At 48.7% G+C, this 19976-nt stretch overlaps 1 protein-coding gene across 1 annotated transcript in view; it reads left to right on the top strand.

Annotated features, from left to right (window-relative positions):
• The window catches only part of LOC119971674 (anoctamin-9-like), a 239037-nt gene that overhangs the window by 193029 nt on the left and 26032 nt on the right, over positions 1-19976 (top strand). Inside the window, exons 17-20 of the mRNA XM_038807553.1 lie at positions 1392-1449; positions 6388-6485; positions 12620-12762; positions 15687-15839. Coding sequence (XP_038663481.1) covers positions 1392-1449; positions 6388-6485; positions 12620-12762; positions 15687-15839 — 452 coding nt within the window. The remainder of the gene's footprint in view (positions 1-1391; positions 1450-6387; positions 6486-12619; positions 12763-15686; positions 15840-19976) is intronic.

The raw sequence follows: 19976 nt of genomic DNA on the forward strand, positions 1-19976 counted from the left end.
ACGGAATGGCAGCCCTCCAGCCCCTGCCCTCAAACCTGGCCGAGACACCACAAAATACTTACTCTTGTCCAGATTTAATTTGTACCCCGAGAAAGACCCAAACACCCGAAGCAGCTCCAATATTCCCCTTATTGACACACTCGGTTCCGACACGTATAACAAGCCATCAGCATATAAGGACACCCTATGCTCTATCCCCCCCGCACTACCCCTTTCCATACCCCTGAACTTCTCAACGTGATGGCCAACGGCTCAATCACGAGTGCAAACACCAGGGAAGGACATAGGGCATCCTGCCTAGTCCCACGGTGGAGAGAAAAGCATCTCGAGCTGATATTATTTGTGTGGACACTCGCTTTCGGCTCCTTAAACAGTAGCTTTACCCAGTCCACTGTTCGTGGACCAATCCCAAACCGCTCCAGACCTGCCATCAAGTACCCCCATTCTGCCTGGTCAAACGCTTTCTCGGCATCCAATGCCACAACTACCTGTTTTCTTCACCTCCGTTGGTGGCATAACCACGTTCTATACCTTCCTAATGTTTGAAAAGAGCTGCCTCCCTCTCACAAACCTTGTCTGATCTTCACCTATGACCTTCGAGAGGCACTCCTCCAGCCTACCTGCCAGTACCTTCACCAATACCTATGCGTCCACGTGTAAAAGTGGTATGGCCTATACGACCCCACTCCGTCGGATCCTTATCTCTTTTAAGCAACAGGGAAATCAATGCCTGCCCCAAAGTTTGTGGTAACACCCCCTTCCCTATCGCCTCCTCAAACATCCCCAACATCAGGGGTGCCAGCTTATACTTGAATTTTTTATAATATTCCACTGGAAACCCATCCGGCTCTGCCACCTTCCCCGACTGCATCCTCCCAATCGCATCTTTTACCAGGATTTAATTAATGCACACGTGGTAAGATAATGATCTGACACAGAGCAAGTTATCGTGGAGTTTCTTTAGACCCTCCTGGTACTACCACTATGCATGACTGTCCTCATGTATGCCTTACAACCTTCTGATGATGACTGGATCTGCCCTGACTTATATCTGATGCCACATGCTGGTGGGAGATCACGCTGTTGCATACGTGGAATATTATCTACAGGTATACACCCACCTGCCACAAATGAACTTACAAATTCTTCCGGTGAATCGTGCTCATGAACTCTGTTCTCTCTACATGAGTGCTGGAAACATGCTGAGTATCACAGTATTCTCTATTTTAATATGATGGGAAATAGCATTCGGATACCTTTTAGACTCCACTACAGCTGTACATTGTGCAGTATGCTGAACTGTTGTTGAAATGCATTATGCAGTGAGTGTGCATTAATATTATGCAACATGTTAAACCTTCACTGCAGTAACTGATTTGTTTCTCTGCTAGGATTAATGGCCACCCAAGAAAATATGTGAGAATAGCAGGGCAGTGGCGACTGGAAGAGGTGAGTTGCAATTTGCTGATTTACATAAAAACGTGAGACACCATATGCCATGTAGTAACAATGACATCCTCTGGAACCTATAAATCTAAATCTCTTTGATAGAGACATACCATCATTGATTTTCTTCTTCGTATTGCTTGATTTTGATCTGGTATTCCAGTATGCAGGAATAGGAAATCGTGTCGCGTCTTTTCGTCCGACGTCATTTCGTCCAACGACACTTCGTCCACGTCTTTTGGTCCAACGTCTATTTGTCCGCCCGTCTTTTGGTCCAACGTCACTTCGTCCAATTAACCAATTGCAAATCAACTCCGTATAAAAGCATTTAATTGATAGAAAGCAGGCACAATACAGCAAGTGAATTTAATTGCTAAAATGCAAGTAATTGATGAAATTCAAGTAAAATGCAAGCTTAAAAATGCAGTTAAAAAGTTAAAAAATCTAAAAATGCAGTTAAAAAGATCTAAAAGTTTACTACTGATGAATTGCCGAAATTACTTAAAATTGATGTAAATTGTGAGCAACATTCCTCAAGAAATCAATTTTCGCTGTAGGATCATATTCAACGACCAATCTTTTGAGGTGTTCAGTTATTTTCTTATATCGTGTACATGAAGTCGCCTGATCCCCCCGAAGAATTTGAGCCTTTTTGCCTATTATTAACCCATCCTCTTCCTTCAGAGTTTTGATTAACCTCCAGATATTCAAATGAGCTCCACCCGCCGAACGCTTTATCGCAAAATGAAACCCCTCAGCGGCATTATTTGTTCTCGGTAGATCTTGTAGAACACGCTGATTAACATTCCATACAGCTGTCGGGAACGTAGGTGTTTCTCTCCTTCGTCTGGCACCACGTCCTCTCACAATGCCTATGTAAGTCAAGTCGAAGTAAACGATGAATTCAGCAGGTATTTCTTCATCGTCTATCAAATCTTCATAAGCCTCTTCGACATCTTCAACGGGGAGGAAAGCTAATGGTGAAAAACATCGAATTTTAAGACAGAATTCAGAGTCTGTGTTGTATTTTTCTTTGAGGCCTAAATCGGTAATTTTTCGAAACACAGATTGGCTCAAATGAAACAAACATGCCACGACAGATGCATTAAGGAATGATGAATTAATTGCCTTGTGAACTGCAGCTTCGAAATCTGCCATGATATCAATCGGATCTGCATCAGGTTGCATAATTTTCAATTGGTCAAAGAATAATTCGTATGTCTGCTTCCTTTTATTCGGCAGTAATGCAAAGACCCGTGGTAGACTGCTACCTTTAACTTGTACATGAATGCAGAACAGTTGAAACCACTGTTGTGGCACAATCTTGACTGTTCCATCACATGCCCAATGACGATATGATGCTAAATCCTGAAGAGCACTTTCTGATGCGAATACTAGTAAGCGCTGTTGATCCTCGACGCCCGAATCGAACCTCAGAAACTGCTCGCCATTGTCAAGCTTGCAATATTTGTCAGGTATTTCAAAACCGTGTCTAGCCGCTGGATTAGCGGGAAATCCAGAATTTTTTTGTCGGCACCTTTGAATAGTCCTTGAGACGACGGGCAGCCTTGGGAGTTGAGAGCAGGTATTTTCTGATAGCTGTGTAAACTTGGCCGCTAGTATGCTACGCGAACTTGCTGCTATGTTTTCCACTGCTTCATGCTTTATTTCTGCAACTGCTTTTCTAGCATTTAACGAATCGACATCAGCTGGATGAAGGTGCTCATTAGAGAAATAAATAATTTTAGGCTCATTGTTTTCCGTGACCGTGTGAATCCGCACTGAACATAGCCTTCTTTTCTCACATCTCCAGTATTCTTTTCCTAGGTTTGCACTGCTCGAATGAAAATCGTAGATATAGTTATTTCCATCAGCCACCTTCCGATTACTCTTCGTTGACACAATGAACTTTGCCATTTCGGGATGGGCGAATTCGGGATTAGGAAAGAGACAGATAATATCTATCCTTTAACGAGGCTCGTTAAAGGGGAGAGAACGATAATAACTATCCTTTAACGAGGCTCGTTAAAGGAAAGAGGCCGGTAATAAAGATCCTTTATTGTATATTATGTGCATTAGAGAAGATTTCCATGTACAAAAGTTAAAGTGGAGTGGTGCTACTAAGCAAGTTACTAAAAGTCAAGTTACAAAAAGTCTTTGACAAAAAAAAATCATCCAGCAAAAACACGTAAAAAGTCACAAAAAATCTTTGACGAAAAAAATCACCGGACAAAATGACGTTGGATCAAAAGACGGGCGGACAAAAAGACGTTGGACGAAAAGACGTGGACGAAGTGTCGTTGGACGAAATGACGTCGGACGAAAAGACATAGCACCATAGGAAATAGAGCAATAATCTGTCCTGTTGAATTCTCACCCAATTTCTAACTTGCTTAATTTCCCACTGTTATGTCCAGCCTGCTGGAATTGGTTGTTATATTTAATTGAGATGTCATGCACCCTGTTTATCTTCAATACCTGTGAAAGGGGCAGTTCTCTTCAAAAGGCCCCAATACAATTATTTGACCATGTCTTATGAATATTAAGACAGCCCTTGGGCAGCTCCTCCAGATCAGTATGGAGCTGTCACATGCTGAAGGTGTTCTGCAGTGGTCTGCAGTACTGCAAAGCCATCTATCACGCTGGTCTTACATATGCTCAAAGTGCCCTTTTCCAATCAACCTTCCATCAGATGCACATTGTTGGAGAGCACACCCAGTGCCTGTGAATGTGATAGCTGCTCTGTAAACTTCCTTTTAAAAGTAGGACTATTGAGATTGACTTCTTAGGCATTTCAGCATTGGGGGCAATGTCTGCTGATTCCCGAGAAAACAACATCTTTTTCCTTACCGTTCATCCCCAGTCTCTCCTGCATTTTTGGGATCAGTGAATCTCTTGCACTGTAAATTCTATTTACAAAATTCTATGAATCAGCCTTCGTCTTGCTATCTAATTTTGTAAAATCTATTTTTTCTTGTGATGTAACAGGGCTCCAGGTTAGTGGGCTTTATTCTTGAAGTGCTACAATCCTTGTAATGATGTGCTCAAACAGTGATAGGGATTTTCAGGATTTTGTTCCTGCAGCAATAAACGCGTTGTAACGTATATCTATATCAGGTATTCATTAGAAGTAATTCTGTTACCGTGGTGTCATGTTCTTATCCCCAAAGGTCACAGGCCTGGAAGGTAATGTCAAAGTAATTTTGGTGAATGGATCACTATGCAACTGGTGGAAGAGATGAGGGGCTGGATTCTCCGTTTTTGAGACTAATTGCTGACGCCGTCGTGAAAACTGTGGAGTTTTACAATGGCAAAAATGGCGCGACAGGTGCAATGACTCATCAACTCTAAAGGGGCGAGCACCATCGGCATGTGAAACGGCGCCGGATTCGCTGGTACCGTGATTATGAACAGAGCTGGAGACCCTCCTGGACACTGTGGAAGAGAGGCGGATGGTCCTGTACTGCGGCCTGGGAGGAAGGTCGTCAGGTGCCGCCGTTCGCCATGCCTGGGAGCAGGTGGCAGATGCGGTCAGCGCCATTGGCGAAGTCGTCCGGACTGCCGTCCTGTGCAGGAAGAAACTGCATGACCTCCTCAGGGCGGCCAGGGTGAATAGGCACGCTGTCCCCCTGGCACCAACCCTCCTGCCCCCAAGCACATGTAACCCGGACCTCGCCCCCAAGGGACAGCCTGACCTCCACCTTGCCCCACATGCCTGAACCCATGCCAGACGCAATGGCCGGGTGCCCTGGCCACTGTGGCCATCATCTACCCAACCCCTGGGCTGCACGCGCCAGACTGTCTAACAGTGCCGTTGTTTGTGTTTCCCCCCAGGAGAAGGCCACGCACAACCGCCAGGAGCGGGAGAAGACTGGAGGGGGACCACCAGATCTGCGTCCCCTCACCATGTCCGAGCAGAGGGCACTGGACATGGTTGATGACCATGACCAAAAGCTATTATGCTCTGCAGGAGGTGAAAGGCAAACATGTTAGTATGGCGCGTACACCCGTGTCCAACCAGGTGGCAGATTCAGTGGGCTACACGGTGGCCCCCGTTTGGGACCGCGGGCCCTACCCATGCATATCCCCCCTCCACTCTGGCCCCGTTGGTGCCCCTGGTGCACCCTGCTGCCAGGGGCACCATTGGCTGGCACTGCCCTCACTGGGGCCTGCCATCGGTATGGTACTGGGTGGTCCCCCAATGGGTGCCTGCCGGGATGGTGGAGTGGTCGGAGTCCCCTCCATAAGGCCGTTGTCACTGCGTGCACGTGGGGCCGGGGTGAGTGGCCAGCACGATGGCCGCCGTAATGGCGGTCAGTGCCTTGGAACCGACCCTGTCCTGTGGCGAGGCGGGGGTGGGGGCTCTCCGGTTGCGAGGCCTGTTCCCCCCCCCACCCTCCTGCCCTGGCAGGTCCCCCCCACAACGCAGATAGGCAAGGTGTCCGAGCCATAAGCATACAGTCACACCACGCCACTTCCTACCTCCTCTCTCTCGCTCAGCAGCTAGGACGCCAGGTTCACGATTTTTAAAAGCACATTAGAAACACGGCATTGTGAATTCGGCCCAACCGAGGCGCTGAATCGCAGAGGCCCCGGAGAATCAGGCGTCAGGCCCGCTAATGATATCCCTACTGTGCTTGAAGGCCGCGTTTACGTCGATTTTGGGGGGCTGGAGAATCCCGATTTGGTGCCAAAACCGGCGTTGGAAGCTATTCTCCGCCCAATTACGTTTCGCGATTTCGATGTCGGACAACGGAGAATCTAGCTGAGAATTGTGTTGAGTGGAAGGACATATTAATCATGGCTGGTGCTGAATTTCTTGAGTTTTTGTTGTAACTGAAACTTTCCATGAACTCCTGCTTGGAGACTATAGTTATTTATTCCCTTTGCAAACAAACTAACAAATGGAGATAGTGATGTATTTTTTGTTTCTCTTTCCAGTGCCATCCAAGTGGCTGCATGACAGACCTCTTCATTCAAATGGCCGTTGTAATGATAATGAAACAAATACTAAGCAGCTGTGTGCAGTATGCTGTACCGTAAGTCAGCTTCACCAGAAGTAAATCTATTTAACTTACAAACCACAGTATGTTAAAGACAGGATAGCACTGGGACCAAGTTGTGTACGTCGTGTACGTCCTGACAGAACATACGAATAAGGAGCAGGAGCCGGCCACTCGGTCCCTCAAGCTGCTCCGCTTAACAATAAGACCATGGCTGATCCGATTGTAATCTCAACTACATATTCCTGCCTACCCAAGAACCTTTCAATCCCTCGTTTATCAAGAAACTATTGAGCTTTCCTTAAAAATATTCGAAGACCCTGCCTCCATTGCCTTTTAAGAAGAGAGTCCAAAGACTCACGAGCTTCCTGAGGTAAAAGATGTCTCCTCTCCATTTTAAATGACTGACCCCTTATTTTCAAACAGTCACCCCAGCTCTAGATTCTCTGACAAGAGGAAACATCCTCTCCATCTCCACCCTGACAAGATCTTAAAAATGTTGATAAAGTTACCTCTCAATCTTCTAATCTCTAGTGGATACAAACCCAACCTATCCAACCTTTCCTCATAAGACAACCCGCCCATTCCTGGTATTAGTCTGGTGTACCTTCTCTGAACTGCCTCAAATACATTTACATCTTTCTTTAAATAAGGAGAACAATACTGTGCACAATACTCCAGATGTGATCTCATTAATACCCTGAATGTTCGATGTACCCCCCCAATTGAACCTACAATTGAAGCATAACCTCCTTTTGTAATCAATGCTCCTCACAATAAATGATAACATTATATTAGCTTTCCTAATTACTTGTTATACCTGTATACTAGCCTTTTGTGATTCATGCACAAGGATACCCAGATCCCTTTGCACCTCAGAGCTTTGAAATATCTCATCAATTATATAAGCTTCTTTTTTATTCTTCCTATCAAATTGGAGAATATCACATTTAGCCATATTTTATTCTATTTGCCAGATCTTTGCCCATTCACTTAACCTTTCTTTGTCCCTTTGTAACTCTCATACATCCTCTTATGATTTACTTTCCTACCTATCTTTGCGTCGTCAGTAAATTTAGCAACCATACTTTCATCCCAATAATTTATATTAATTGGGAAAGGTTGGGACACCAGCACTGAATTGTACGTATCCTGATATTCTGTGCCATTGAGCATCCAGCCCGACAATACAAAATATATCATACTGTGACATCTTGCATCACTGGGTTCATTTATGTAATGATACTTTCATTTATATAGAACCTTATTATGTTGCCTCAGAAAGTTTCCTCCTTTGACACCACTGGCCATTGTATATCTCGTTGTACAATAGGTTACACGGTTCCCCTGGAACTTGTTTCCATGTGTTATAGTCTGATGACGTGTACAATTACCAGCTTAGCTATGCAACAATTTGCGTCCTTTCTGATTGTCTTGGAGGCGACGACAACCTATCATAATAGATTGAAAATTATGGATTGAAGTTCTAAGTAATCAAAAGGACAGGGACTTCAGATAAATAATAATACTCGTTGAAGACATTTTTAACGTTGGCTGCTATTTTTCCTGCATGAAAGAAAAGAGAATAATATGCAAATATGGAATAATGAATCTTTGTATGTTCTTTATTTGCTATTATATTTAATAACCTTGTGCAAAATCCATCACAAACAAAACATCAGTCGGTGACATAAATCAATCCTCCTTAAAATGAATCGTAATATAGAATTTTTAATGTTCATCAAGGCAAAGATAATAAGGGAATAAACATTTTCACATTTCAGGCAATGAGAGTAAAGGTTAAACTCCCAAGGTCAAACACAGAGGTTAGATATGCTGTAAAGTTCCCTATACCCTTTCCATCCATATGGCAAAACTCTAACCATTACATCTGCTCCCATTGGTCCCTCTGAATGTTCGAGGTACCCCCCCAGCTGTGGGGCTGGTTGCTGGGCGACAGGGGTTACCCATTGCGGTCGTGGCTGATGACGTTTATACGGAGTCCAAGGAGCGAAGCAGAGACCCACTATATGGATGCCAATTGTGCGACCAGGGGTAGTTGAGAGGTGCTTCAGGGTCCTGAAGATGCGCTTCAGGTGCCTGGACCGCTCTGGAGGGGCTCTCCAGTACCAGGCCAGGAGGGCCGGCTGCATTGTTGTGGTCTGCTGCATCCTCCACAATATAGCCCAGCAGAGGGGCGATGTGCTGGAGGAGGATGAGGACAGTGAGCCCGGGACGCTTTAGTCGACACACGTTTCACCAACTAGGGTGTTGGGGAGGGGGGGGGGGGGGGGGGGGGGGTGGTTGCTCGGCAGGGGCACAGACATCACAATTCCACACCACTTCACCACCGACCACCCTCACCTCCCACACAACCGACAACCCTCATCTCACACCACCGATCACCCTCACCTCCCACACAACCGATCACCCTCACCTCCCACACAACCGACAACCCTCACCTCTCACACCACCGAACCACCCTCACCTCTCACACCACCGAACCACCCTCATCTCCCACAGCACCGACCCACCCGCATGCATGGCCTCCTCCATTATATATACCAGAAGCAGAACCTGGGGGCACTGGGTTGGCAGTGACAGCGGGTCTGGTCCATGGGATGGAGGATGTTGACAGCCCGCTCTGCGATGAGCTCTGTGCTCCACATCGTTAGACAAAGTCTGACTCATGCCCACAGTCCCACCTGGGTGATCCCTGCATGCGAGCTTACCCGTCCATCGCATGGCCCTGTCGAATGGCTGGAGACAGGGTGACGGGGTAGGTTGGTGGGGGTGGTTACACGGTGCACCCACTGGGCCTCACCTGTTCCCCAGCCCCCACTTCCAGTGGCCAACACTGACCATCCCACACCCATCAGACAGAGCATGGTGAACAAATATATAGTCTATGCCCTAGCCCCTATAACTAGACTGTGTCCTGCACCCGTGTCTAGCTTTCTGGCCTTACGGGCCCTACCACTATGCCTAAGTGATTCCCCAGACGGAACAGCAGGAGTGGAGGCAGACTGCTGTGACTCCTGCCCTGTGACGAGGGTCCCCGTTGGCGCACGTCTCCTGGGGCGGCCTGGCCTGGATGGGCACGGCTGCTCCTCAGGTATCTCGGCTGGCGTGGTGCCAACTTGTTCTGCCCGCTGCCCACCTGATGCACCAGGGACAGGAGGGTGGGAGTCCGAGGTGCTGTGGTGTTCCGGTACCTCCCCTGCAGGAGTCACCGCCACTGTCCCCAGCACCTCCTCCTCCCTTGGGGTGTCCTCTGGCCCCTGGGCTTCTCCATGATACGGGGGTGCGAGCGGAGACAAACCCCAGGCTCCCCCGACACCTGGCGCTGCCAGTCCTGGATGCCTGCTTTGGTATCAACCACGGTCAGTATATTAGCAACCATGGAGCACAGGGAGTGGGCTTTCCCTGTCTGGGACTGTGCCACCTCCCTTTGGGACTGCGCCACCTCCCTCTGGACTGGGCAATTTCCCTCTGGGTCTGTGCGACACCGGCCTGCACCTGGGCAATGACGCTGATGCTCTCAGCCATGGCCTGCTGTGACGGGGCCACGCTGAGGAGCGCCGCTGCAATCTGCAGTTGGTTCTGGCACATGGTTGCCTGTGAGAGGGCAGCCCTGTCCTGGGACACGGCCCCCGCCTGCACAGAATTCCCTAGGCCTTGCAAAACCTGACCCATGTCCGACACCATCACCCCCATTGCCTCAACCGTGGATGTCACCCATGCGGTTTCGGCCTGGGTGGCTTGCATGACAGGCACTACTCCTGCTCCTGCAGGTGGTTGGACTCTTCCATCTGCGTCTGCAGGTGCTGGAAAACGGCCATCATCCCCTCCTCTCGCCCTTGGGTCTCTGATTGCAGTGGAACTACAGGTGGGCATGGATATTCCAGGAGCCCGGGACCTGTCTGGGCGGCAGCTGGTTGCTGGGGCTGGGCTGCCATCCGACCGTCCGGCCCCTAGGCTGCTCCTACTTCCACCTGCTGTACCGGAGCGGCTGTGTGGTGCTCACCAGTGAGTGTCCCATGAGCCTCCTCACTAAATTGCCCAACCGAGGTCTTTCTCTGAGATGGTGGAGGGTGTAGGAGCGAGCAGTGCCGGAAAGTCAATGTCCTCATCGGACCCGAAGTGCGGTGGTCTCCTGGGTCGTGGTGTGCTGTGTCTCTGTCCTCTGTGTGTCCGTCCCCTGGGTCGTGGTGTGCTGTGTGTTTGTCCCCTGTGTGTCCGTCTCCTGGGTTGTGGTGTCCTGCATGTCTGTCTCCTGAGTCGTGGTGTCCTGCATGTTTGTCTCCTGGGTCGTGGTGTCCTGCGTGTTTGTCTCCTGGGTCGTGGTGTCCTGCGTGTTTGTCTCCTGGGTCATGGTGTCCTGCGTGTCTGTCCCTGGGTTGAGGTGTCATACTTGTCTCGGACAGAGAGCTTGGGTTCCTGGCTGGGGGCTCTGGATGGTCCGGGGCCATCGCCGGCTGGTCCTGTAAGACACAAGAAATCCGGATGGGGTGAGGTGGGAGGTGGTGAGGGAAGTTGGAGTGTGGAGTGCGGGGGGTGTGCACACATGTGTCACAAGGAGCCACAACCAGGCAGGGGGGTCTCACTTGGTGCCGCGCCTCCGACCTCCGCGTTGGAGACCTCCCTCTCCTCCGGCCCACCAAAAATGTCCAGTTCCCTCTGCTCGGGCATGGTGAGGGGACACAGGTCTGATGGTACTCCTCCGGTTTTCTCCCGCACCTGGTGGTTATGAGCGGTCTGGTCCTGGGGCAAACACAAACAGCAACAGTGCTAGACGGTCCGATGCACGCCCGGGGGTTACGTCTCTGATGGCATCAGTGACCAGGACACATGGCCATTGTGGCTGGCATGGGTGGGTGCAGCCCTGTGGATCAGGTTAGGGTTTGACCGTCTCCCTGGGGGGGTCACATGTGTGTGGGGGGGGGGGGGGGGTAGGGTGGTTGGTGCCAGGAGCACAGTGTTGGGTATTCAGTTTAGCTGCCCTGAGGTCATGCAGCTTCTTTCGGCACTGGCCTGCAGTCCGGCCCCAATGGCGTCTGCCACCTCCGCCCAGGCTTGCCGAACAATGAACGGCGCTTGCTGACCTCCGACCCGGCCCGGGGTACAGTATCAGTCTCCTCCCCTCCACGCCGTCCAGGAGGGTCTCCAACTCGCCGTCCCGAAATCACGGAGCTGATCTTCTGTCGTCCATCTTGCCTGCGACGCTGTGGGGGGGGGGGGGGGGGGGGGGGGGGGCAATGGTTATGAGCAGCCGTGGCGTTGTGTCAATGATGGATCTGGCGAATCGGCGGCCGCTCCCTTGGGCGCTTCACATTCTGCCCGTGCTAGCCCCTTGTGGGTCGTTGAATAGCTCCACTTCGGGGCCCGATGACGCCGTCATGAAACTCCACCATGGCGTCAACGTGTAGCCTAATTTTTGGAGAATCCAGCCCAATGTGTTTGAATTCAGGATTTTATTAGATCATTAGAGGTTTATTTTCCCCTCAATAGTTTTGTTATAATTCCCACTGCTACTGCGTAGTTCCTGAGACTGTACATAGTGCATATGAGTGGCTCAGAAGGGTACAAAGGGACATGGAGGTGATATGGCTGAGGGGGCGTGGATTGGCATGGCCAACCTGAGGGGCCATGGGTGACTTAATGAAGCATGTGGTGGCATGGGGAGAAGTGTGGTAGACTTTAAAATGACATTGGGAGCTTGGCTTGTTCAAAAATTGCGGTGGGCCTCCATCGTGGCTCATAAAATGCACCGTGAACCCTAACCCTTTATTAAAAGACACCATTCACAGGCAAAGTCACACATTTATAGGATGTGCAATTTGGAAGGTACAAAAGTGTACAGCTCAGGTTTTCCCAAGTCCAAAGAAAAATCAAGCCTCATGAGGAAAAGTATTTTCACCCAGGGGAATCTGGAATGCACTGCCTGGGACGGTAGAAGAGATGGGAATTCACACAACCTTTAAAACGTACATGGATGAGCACTTGAAATATCAAAATATTCAAGCTATGGGCCAAGTGCTGGAAAGTGGGATAAGTGTAAATTTAACTTAGTTTTGCCGCTGCAGACATGATGGGCTGAAGGTCCTCTTCTGTACTGTGTGACTCGATGACTATGCCTCTATTTAATTTAAAATATGAATGCTTTATAGATCCCTGAAATATCAATGGAAAAAATATCACAAACAAATCTCAATGGATGATGTGAAGGATGCAACAACAAAACACTGGGTCAAAAACTACAACCTGAACAATGTCGACTCCTTCAGTTTATTCAATGAGTTTTTGGAAATGGGTATGTCTTTTACTCTGCTGAAATACATTCCCTTGTTCACTCAGGGGACAGGATTTTCTGCACCCCCCTCCCTGGTGGCAGAGGCAGGTCACCAATGGCTGCACTTCTGGTCCCACTACTGATAATAGGGTTTCCTGTTATATCCCCCACCATGAGGATACCCTCGGTCGAGGTTCACTATCGGCCAGAGTGGAAGATCTCGCCTATAACAGCCAGAAAATTCCAGCCATGGAGTTTAGGGCTTTAATGAGTTCTCTCATCAAATTGTAATCTAGAATTCAGTCATTTACTCACTCAGAATATTCCTCTTAAATAAATTTTGTTTTACATTTTCTGACCTATTTCTTGATTTGAAGCTTATCAATTAAAAAAATGATGTTATGATTGTATGAATTGGTTTTACCAATATTCACAATAAATATGGCTGTGGCTCTCTACACATGAAGAAAAATATGAATGCAAAGTACGTTTGTGCATGTCGAGTATAAAGATAGTTTTATTTAAATAGCAGATGCTACGTAGAGGGGAAAAAACAGCAAATTATATGAGAATAGCTTTCGGAGAGGGAATGAATTATTTTTCCCAATTGGATCCTGCAAAGACATGGCTTTTGTTAAATATAGTTTCACAGCAATTGTTAACCTCTTCCAAATGGGCAAGTAAGGCAGCAAAAACAAATATTGGGGCTGCAATAAAATCCGCAGAATAAAATTGAAGGGAGTGACACCACGAGCATGAAGAGACCATGCGTGTGGAGCACTGTGTAACTGTAGTTATCATAGAATTAACGAAAGATGTGGAAGCAGGGGAAAAGATTGAGAGACAATAAAAAGAATAATTCCAGGTTTTAGATTACTGAACTTTGAATGATAATGGAGGAAACGGAATCTAGTCTCATTCAGAAAAGCTAACAAGATCATGATTTATGTTTTTAAAAGAATCTGGAAACTGACATGTAGACGTGGAATTGGAGTTAGAATTGAAGAATTAGAGACTATATTAAATGACCACAAGTTAAACTCAGCATAACCAAAAGCATTCTGGCATCCGATGTACTAGATGTTGAATTTTAGAAGGATTCAAGAGGTGATTGACATCAGTTTGTGATATAATAGAGCAGTGAAATACAGATATAGGGCTACTGAACATGAAAGAGCCAGGGCTTTGGTTATGGACAGCATCCAATGCTCCCTGCTAAACACCAAAATTAAACTTGATTGTCATCCCCTTATTATAGAGCACAGTGGTTAGCATTGCAGCCTCACAGCGCCAGGTCTCGGTGAGGAACGGTGTTCCTTCATTTCCTGCACTGATGAGTTGTTAAGGGACCCTCAAACCCCTGCTCACAAGGGCGACCCTGGACCAATCGCAGGCAGTGGCAACTTGGCACCCGGGCACCTAGGCACGATGAGATTGACACCCTAGCAGTGTCAGGGTGGCACTGCCAAGGTGCCTTGGTGGCAGGAGTGCCAGGGTACCAAGTGCCATTACATCTGGTCCACATGCAGACATGTTTAAGTAAGCCTAACAGCTCGCTTAAATATGCAAATCTAGATCCCGCTCAGTGAAGGCGAGATCCAGATCGTGAGATCTTATTCAGATCTCGTGAGATTTCACGAGGCATCCCAAGTGTCGCAAATCTCACAGTATTTAATGGTCTCGCTACGTCCCGAGTTGGCTGCGATGAGGCCGTTTGATTTGCATGTGTCGAAACTCAAAATATCAACTGAAAATTCAAATAATCAAATCCAATGTTTTGTCACTCAGTGGAGGCATTTATTACAGCATTGGTGTGCATATATTATTATATCTGTTGTGTAATGCTTCTTCATGTAGCATAAGCTGCTTCCTTGATGTATACTCTGACAAAGGAAGGTTCAGACTTGGAGATAGGTTTTACACATTTATTGAACAGTTAACAATTCTCCTACTTGAGTTCGACTCTCCTGCTAATCTTGCTACAGTAACTCAATCTAACTAACCAGTCTGCTCTAATTCCTGCGGTGGGAGTGATGCTTCCGATCTGCCCCTGTGTCTCTCTCTGAGAGTGTGGCCTGTGGAAAAGAGAAAAAGCACGTGTGTCCTTTTATATGGGTTGCCCCCTTGTGGTAGTGTCACCTCTGCGTGTCTTGACTGCCCATTGGTCGTGTCCTATTCTGTGTTCATTAGCTGTATGTCTGCATGTCATGATGTCTCTGGTGCTCCCTCTAGTGTTTACTTAGATTTAGTGTGTTTGCATTAATCCCTTGGGCGGAATTCTCCGCAAGGCCCGATGCCGTTGTGAAACCCGGAGAGGTTCACGACGGCGTCGGAGGCCGCTCCTTGCCCCCTATTCTCCCACCCCCCGGGGGCTAGGAGGGCTGTGCTGTAAATCTAGGCCGCGGGGCCTTGTCGCTGGCATCAAGGCCCGGCACGCCGAGAATGACGAGGCCGGCGCGCCTAATGACGTCAGCCGCGCATGCGCGGTTTGGCCGGCGCCAACCCGCACATGCGTGGTTGCCGTCTTCCCCTCCGCTGCCCCGCAAGACATGGCGGCTTGATCTTGTGGCGCGGCGGAGGGGAAAGAGTGTGTCCCTTTGAGATGCCGTCCCGATGATCGGTGGGCACCGATCGCGGGCCAGTCCCCTCCCGAGCGCGGTCGTGGTGCTCACTCCCCTCTCTGCCCCCCACAAGCCATAAACCAGCTTTTGGCATCATGTTCACGCTGGCAGCGACCAGATGCGGTTGCCGCTGGCGTGAACCGGTCGGGAACGGCAGGCCGCTCGGCCCATCCGGGTCGGGGGGGGGGGGAGGAGGGGTTGGGAGAATCGCGGGGGTGTCAGAGCGGCCCTCCCGCGATTCTCCCACCCGGCGTGGGAGCGGAGAATCGCGCCCCTTGTGTATTTACAGTGATGCATATTACCACAATATCTTTTCCTTTTCAGCCATTCAGTATGGTTTCACCACAATATTCGTTGCAGCCTTCCCACTGGCTCCATTACTTGCATTACTGAATAATGCATTTGAAATTCGACTGGATGCCAGAAAGATGCTTGTGCTTCAGAGACGGCCCATACCACGAAAAGCAAAAGATATTGGTAAGGTTCCAACCAACAATCATTGTTTTGCTGCTGGGAATTATGTTTATTTGTATCTGTGGCAATCATAACAATCCAATGAGAAAAGTTTGAGATGAAAAAGATGAGTGAGCAATGTGCTTTAACAGTGATCCAAACTGCCTTTCTTACTTGTGGTCAGATGTGTCATGATATGCAAACATGCAGCTAATGAACACATAGAATAGCACACGACCAATGAGCAGTCAGGACATTCAGGGGTGGTAGCTCACTATAAAAGGGATTAGGCACTCACACCGCGCCTCTTTCCACAGACCAACATCTACAGAGTGAGACAGGGTGTATCCTCAGCATCACACCCCAGCACGTGGCCTAGAGCAAGGCTGGTTCAGTTAGATTGAGTTAATACATTTAGATTAGCAGAGTGTCGAACTCATTGAAAACTGTGCTACTAGTTCAATAAAACACATTGAAGTCACTTCAAAGTCTGGAGCATCTTTTACTCAAAACTGCATCAAATGGCAGCTTGTGTTATTCCAAATTACATAACACATTATACCAGGAGTCTGTTCAATCTAGTTAGTTCAACTCAGCGATCCATGACGACCAGCGAATGTATACCGGCACAATGGAAAAGATTCAGGCTCCTCACCAGCTCAGGACCTCTGGCAATCTCAGTGCCAACTGGCAGACATTGAAGCAGAAATTTCAGCTTTACGTCGAAGCATCAGACCTCAATGGTGCTTCTGATGCATGGAAGACAGCTCTTCTCCTCACCACAGCGGGTGATCACGCCTTGGAAATATTCAACTCCTTTCACTTCGCCGAAGGCCAGGACAAGACAAAATTTCAGACCATCATGGACATGTTTGACAGCCACTGTGAGGTGGACACCAACAAAATCTTCGAGCGCTACATATTCAAGCAGCGATTGCAAGGTAAAGACGAATCCTTCAACTCATATTTAACCAACCTTAAACTGCTAGCACAATCCTGCAGCTTCGGTGATATCACTGACTCTATGATCAGGGACCAAATCGTTTTTGGAGTTCACTCTGATCTTCTGAGAGAGCAGTTACTGAAGATCAAGCATATGACCCTGCCAGTCGCGATTGAAACATGCACAGTGCACGAGCACGCTAAAAATCATTATTCCCAGTACAAAATGGCAGAAAATGATAAACTAGCCTCCCACAAGGCGGAGAGTGTGCAGGCCATCTCCTGGATGCAGTGGCTCAACATTGATGGAAGTGGCCATTTCAAGTGGCTATTTCTTGCGCTCTTCCCGGGGCCCGACACATGCGCAATGCAAACAGGATAACTAACCGTCCGAAACCCGCAGTGCTCAGGTGCAGACATCTGAGAACCGCACTGCGCATGTGCAACGACGGACGGAGCGTCAGGACGCTGACGTCATGACGTGTTCGAACTGTGGTACCGTGCATTTAAAGAAACACTGCCCTGCAAGAGGCAGACGCTTTTAAACTGCGGGAAGCCAGGCCACTATGAAGCCCTGTGCAGATCTGCACCACCAGTCAGGAGCCAGCGCTCCCAATTCCGACGACGGCGCATCCAGAGTGTGCAACAATGTCTACAGGATTCTGATCCCGGCAGTGCAACGGATCCAGATACTGAGTGCCTGGACAACATCTACCATGTGGGCATTATTACAACGTGTGAATATGCCGCACCAGACTCATTGCAAATCCAATCGATCCTAGCTGTGCATTAAGAGGATGAATGGCCAGCAGTGATGAAGGTCAACCACTGCCCCATCCAGTTCAAGCTGGACATAGATGCCTCTGCCAACCTCCTCTCACAGGCAGACTTCAGACGCATTAAGAAGCCCCCACGGTCCTTCCAGCTGCCTGCAAACTCTCGGATTACAACAGGAATGCCATCACGGCACTGGGATCCTGCCATCTGCACGTATCCAACCGACACACACAAGCACGGTTACGCTTTGAAATTGTTAAGCCGGACAGGGCATCCCTATTAGGTGCGCATGCCTGCAAGCAGCTGAACCTCATTCAAAGGGTGTACACCACGACATCCTCCCATGTGGATCTTCAGGCCAGCACCGACGACATCCTCACCCAGTATCCAAATTCAACGGGATGGGCACGCTGCCGTATCGATACAAGATTCTGCTATGGCCTGATGCCAAGCCAGTGGTCCACGCACCATGACGCGATCCTGCTTCACTGAGAGAGTGCTTGAAGACACAGCTCAAGGATCTTCAGCAAAAAGGCATCATATCCAAGGTCACCGAACCGACTGACTGGGTAAGCTCGATGGTGTGTGTAAAGAAGCTTTCGGGGGACCTGTGCATCTGCTTGGATCCCAAATATCTCAATAGGAATATCATGCGGAAACACTACCCCATCCCGAAGTGGAGGAACTCACGAGCGAGATGGCACAAGTGCACTTCTTCACCAAATTGGATGCATCACAGGGATTTTGGCAAATCCACCTGGAAGAGTCCAACAGAAGGTCCTGCACCTTCAATACACCTTTTGGCAGATACTGCTACAATCGCATGCCATTTGGCATCATCTCGGCATCGGAGATATTCCATCGCATCATGGAGCAGATGATGGAAGGCATTGAAGGAGTTTGTGTGTACGTGGACGACATCATCATATGGTCCACGACCCCTGAAGAACATGTGTCGCGTCTCCAGAAGGTATTCCGCCGTGTACATGCCAATGGCCTAAAGTTAAACAGGTCCATATGTTGTTTTGGCATGTCGACGCTCAAGTTCCTAGGCGACCAGATCTCACAGCATGGTGTGCGCCAGGACACGCACAAAATCAAACCCATCAAGGCGATGAAGGTCCCCGAGGACAAAAGGCGGTGATGCGCTTCTTGGGTATGGACAATTTTCTCGGCAAGTTCATTCCAAATATGGCCACACACCATGGCCCTACACAACCTAGTGAAAAGGTCAACTGCCTTTGAGTGGAAGGCAGCACACCAGGCAGAGTGGCTGGAGCTGAAAGCCAAGCTCACCACTGCACCAGTCCTGGCATTCTTCGACAAGGACCGGGAGACAAAGATATCCACAGATGCGAGTCAGGATAGCATCGGTGCGGTGTTGCTTCAACGAGATGAAGCAACACCCAGCAAATGACGGCCCGCGCATGCGCGGGTTTGACGCATATGCGTGATGACGTCATCCGCGCATGCGCGGGTTGGAGCCGTCCAACCCACGCATGCGCAGCTGACGTCATCATGCGCGTAAGCCGCCGTGACGCTTGGCGCGCAGGCATAGCGACTGCTAGCCCCGCCCGGGGTGGGGAGAATCGGGTCCCGGGAGAGGGCGCGGAGGCTGCCGTGAAACACGGCCAGTTTCACGGCAGCCTTTACGACTCGCCGCATTTGCGGAGAATCGCGCCCTATATGTTTCAATAAGGTTGCCTCTCATTCTTCTAAACTCCACTGAGTACAGGCCCAAGTTACTCAACCTCTCCTCATAAATCCCTCCATACCCAGGATCAATCTAGTGAATTTTCTCTGGGCTACCTCCTATGCCAATATACGTTTCCCTCGATTTGGGGACCAAAATTGTTGACAGAATTCCAAATGTGCTCTAACTAGTGCCTTATATCGTTTCAGCAAGACTTCCCTATTTTTATATTTCATTCTCTATGAAATACGGTAGCACAGTTGCTTCACAGCGCCAGGGACCCAGGTTCAATTCCCGGCTTGGGTCACTGTGTGTGCGGAGTATGCATGTTCTCCCCTTGTCTGCGTGGATTTCCTCCGGGTGCTCGGTTTCCTCTCACAAGTCCCGAAAGACGTGCTTGTGAGGTGAATTGGACGTTCTGAATTCTTCCTCAGTATGTCCGAACAGGTACCGGTGTGGCGACAAGTGCATTTTCACAGTAACTTCATTGCAGTGTTAATGTAAGCCTACTTATGGCAATAATAAAGATTATTGTAAATAAAGGCGAACATTCCATTTGCCTTCCCTATTACCTGCTGAACTTGCATGTTCGTTATTTTGTGATTTAATCACAAGGAGACCCAAATGTTGCAGCTTGTTTCAGCCTTCTCCATTTAAATATTTAGCTCCTTTATTCTTCCTACCGAAGTGCATAACTTCACATCTTCCTATATTATATTCCGTCTGCCAAGTTGTTGCCTACTCACCTA

This window comes from Scyliorhinus canicula, chromosome 9, assembly GCF_902713615.1.
Source record: "Scyliorhinus canicula chromosome 9, sScyCan1.1, whole genome shotgun sequence".
Taxonomy (NCBI): Eukaryota; Metazoa; Chordata; class Chondrichthyes; order Carcharhiniformes; family Scyliorhinidae; genus Scyliorhinus; species Scyliorhinus canicula.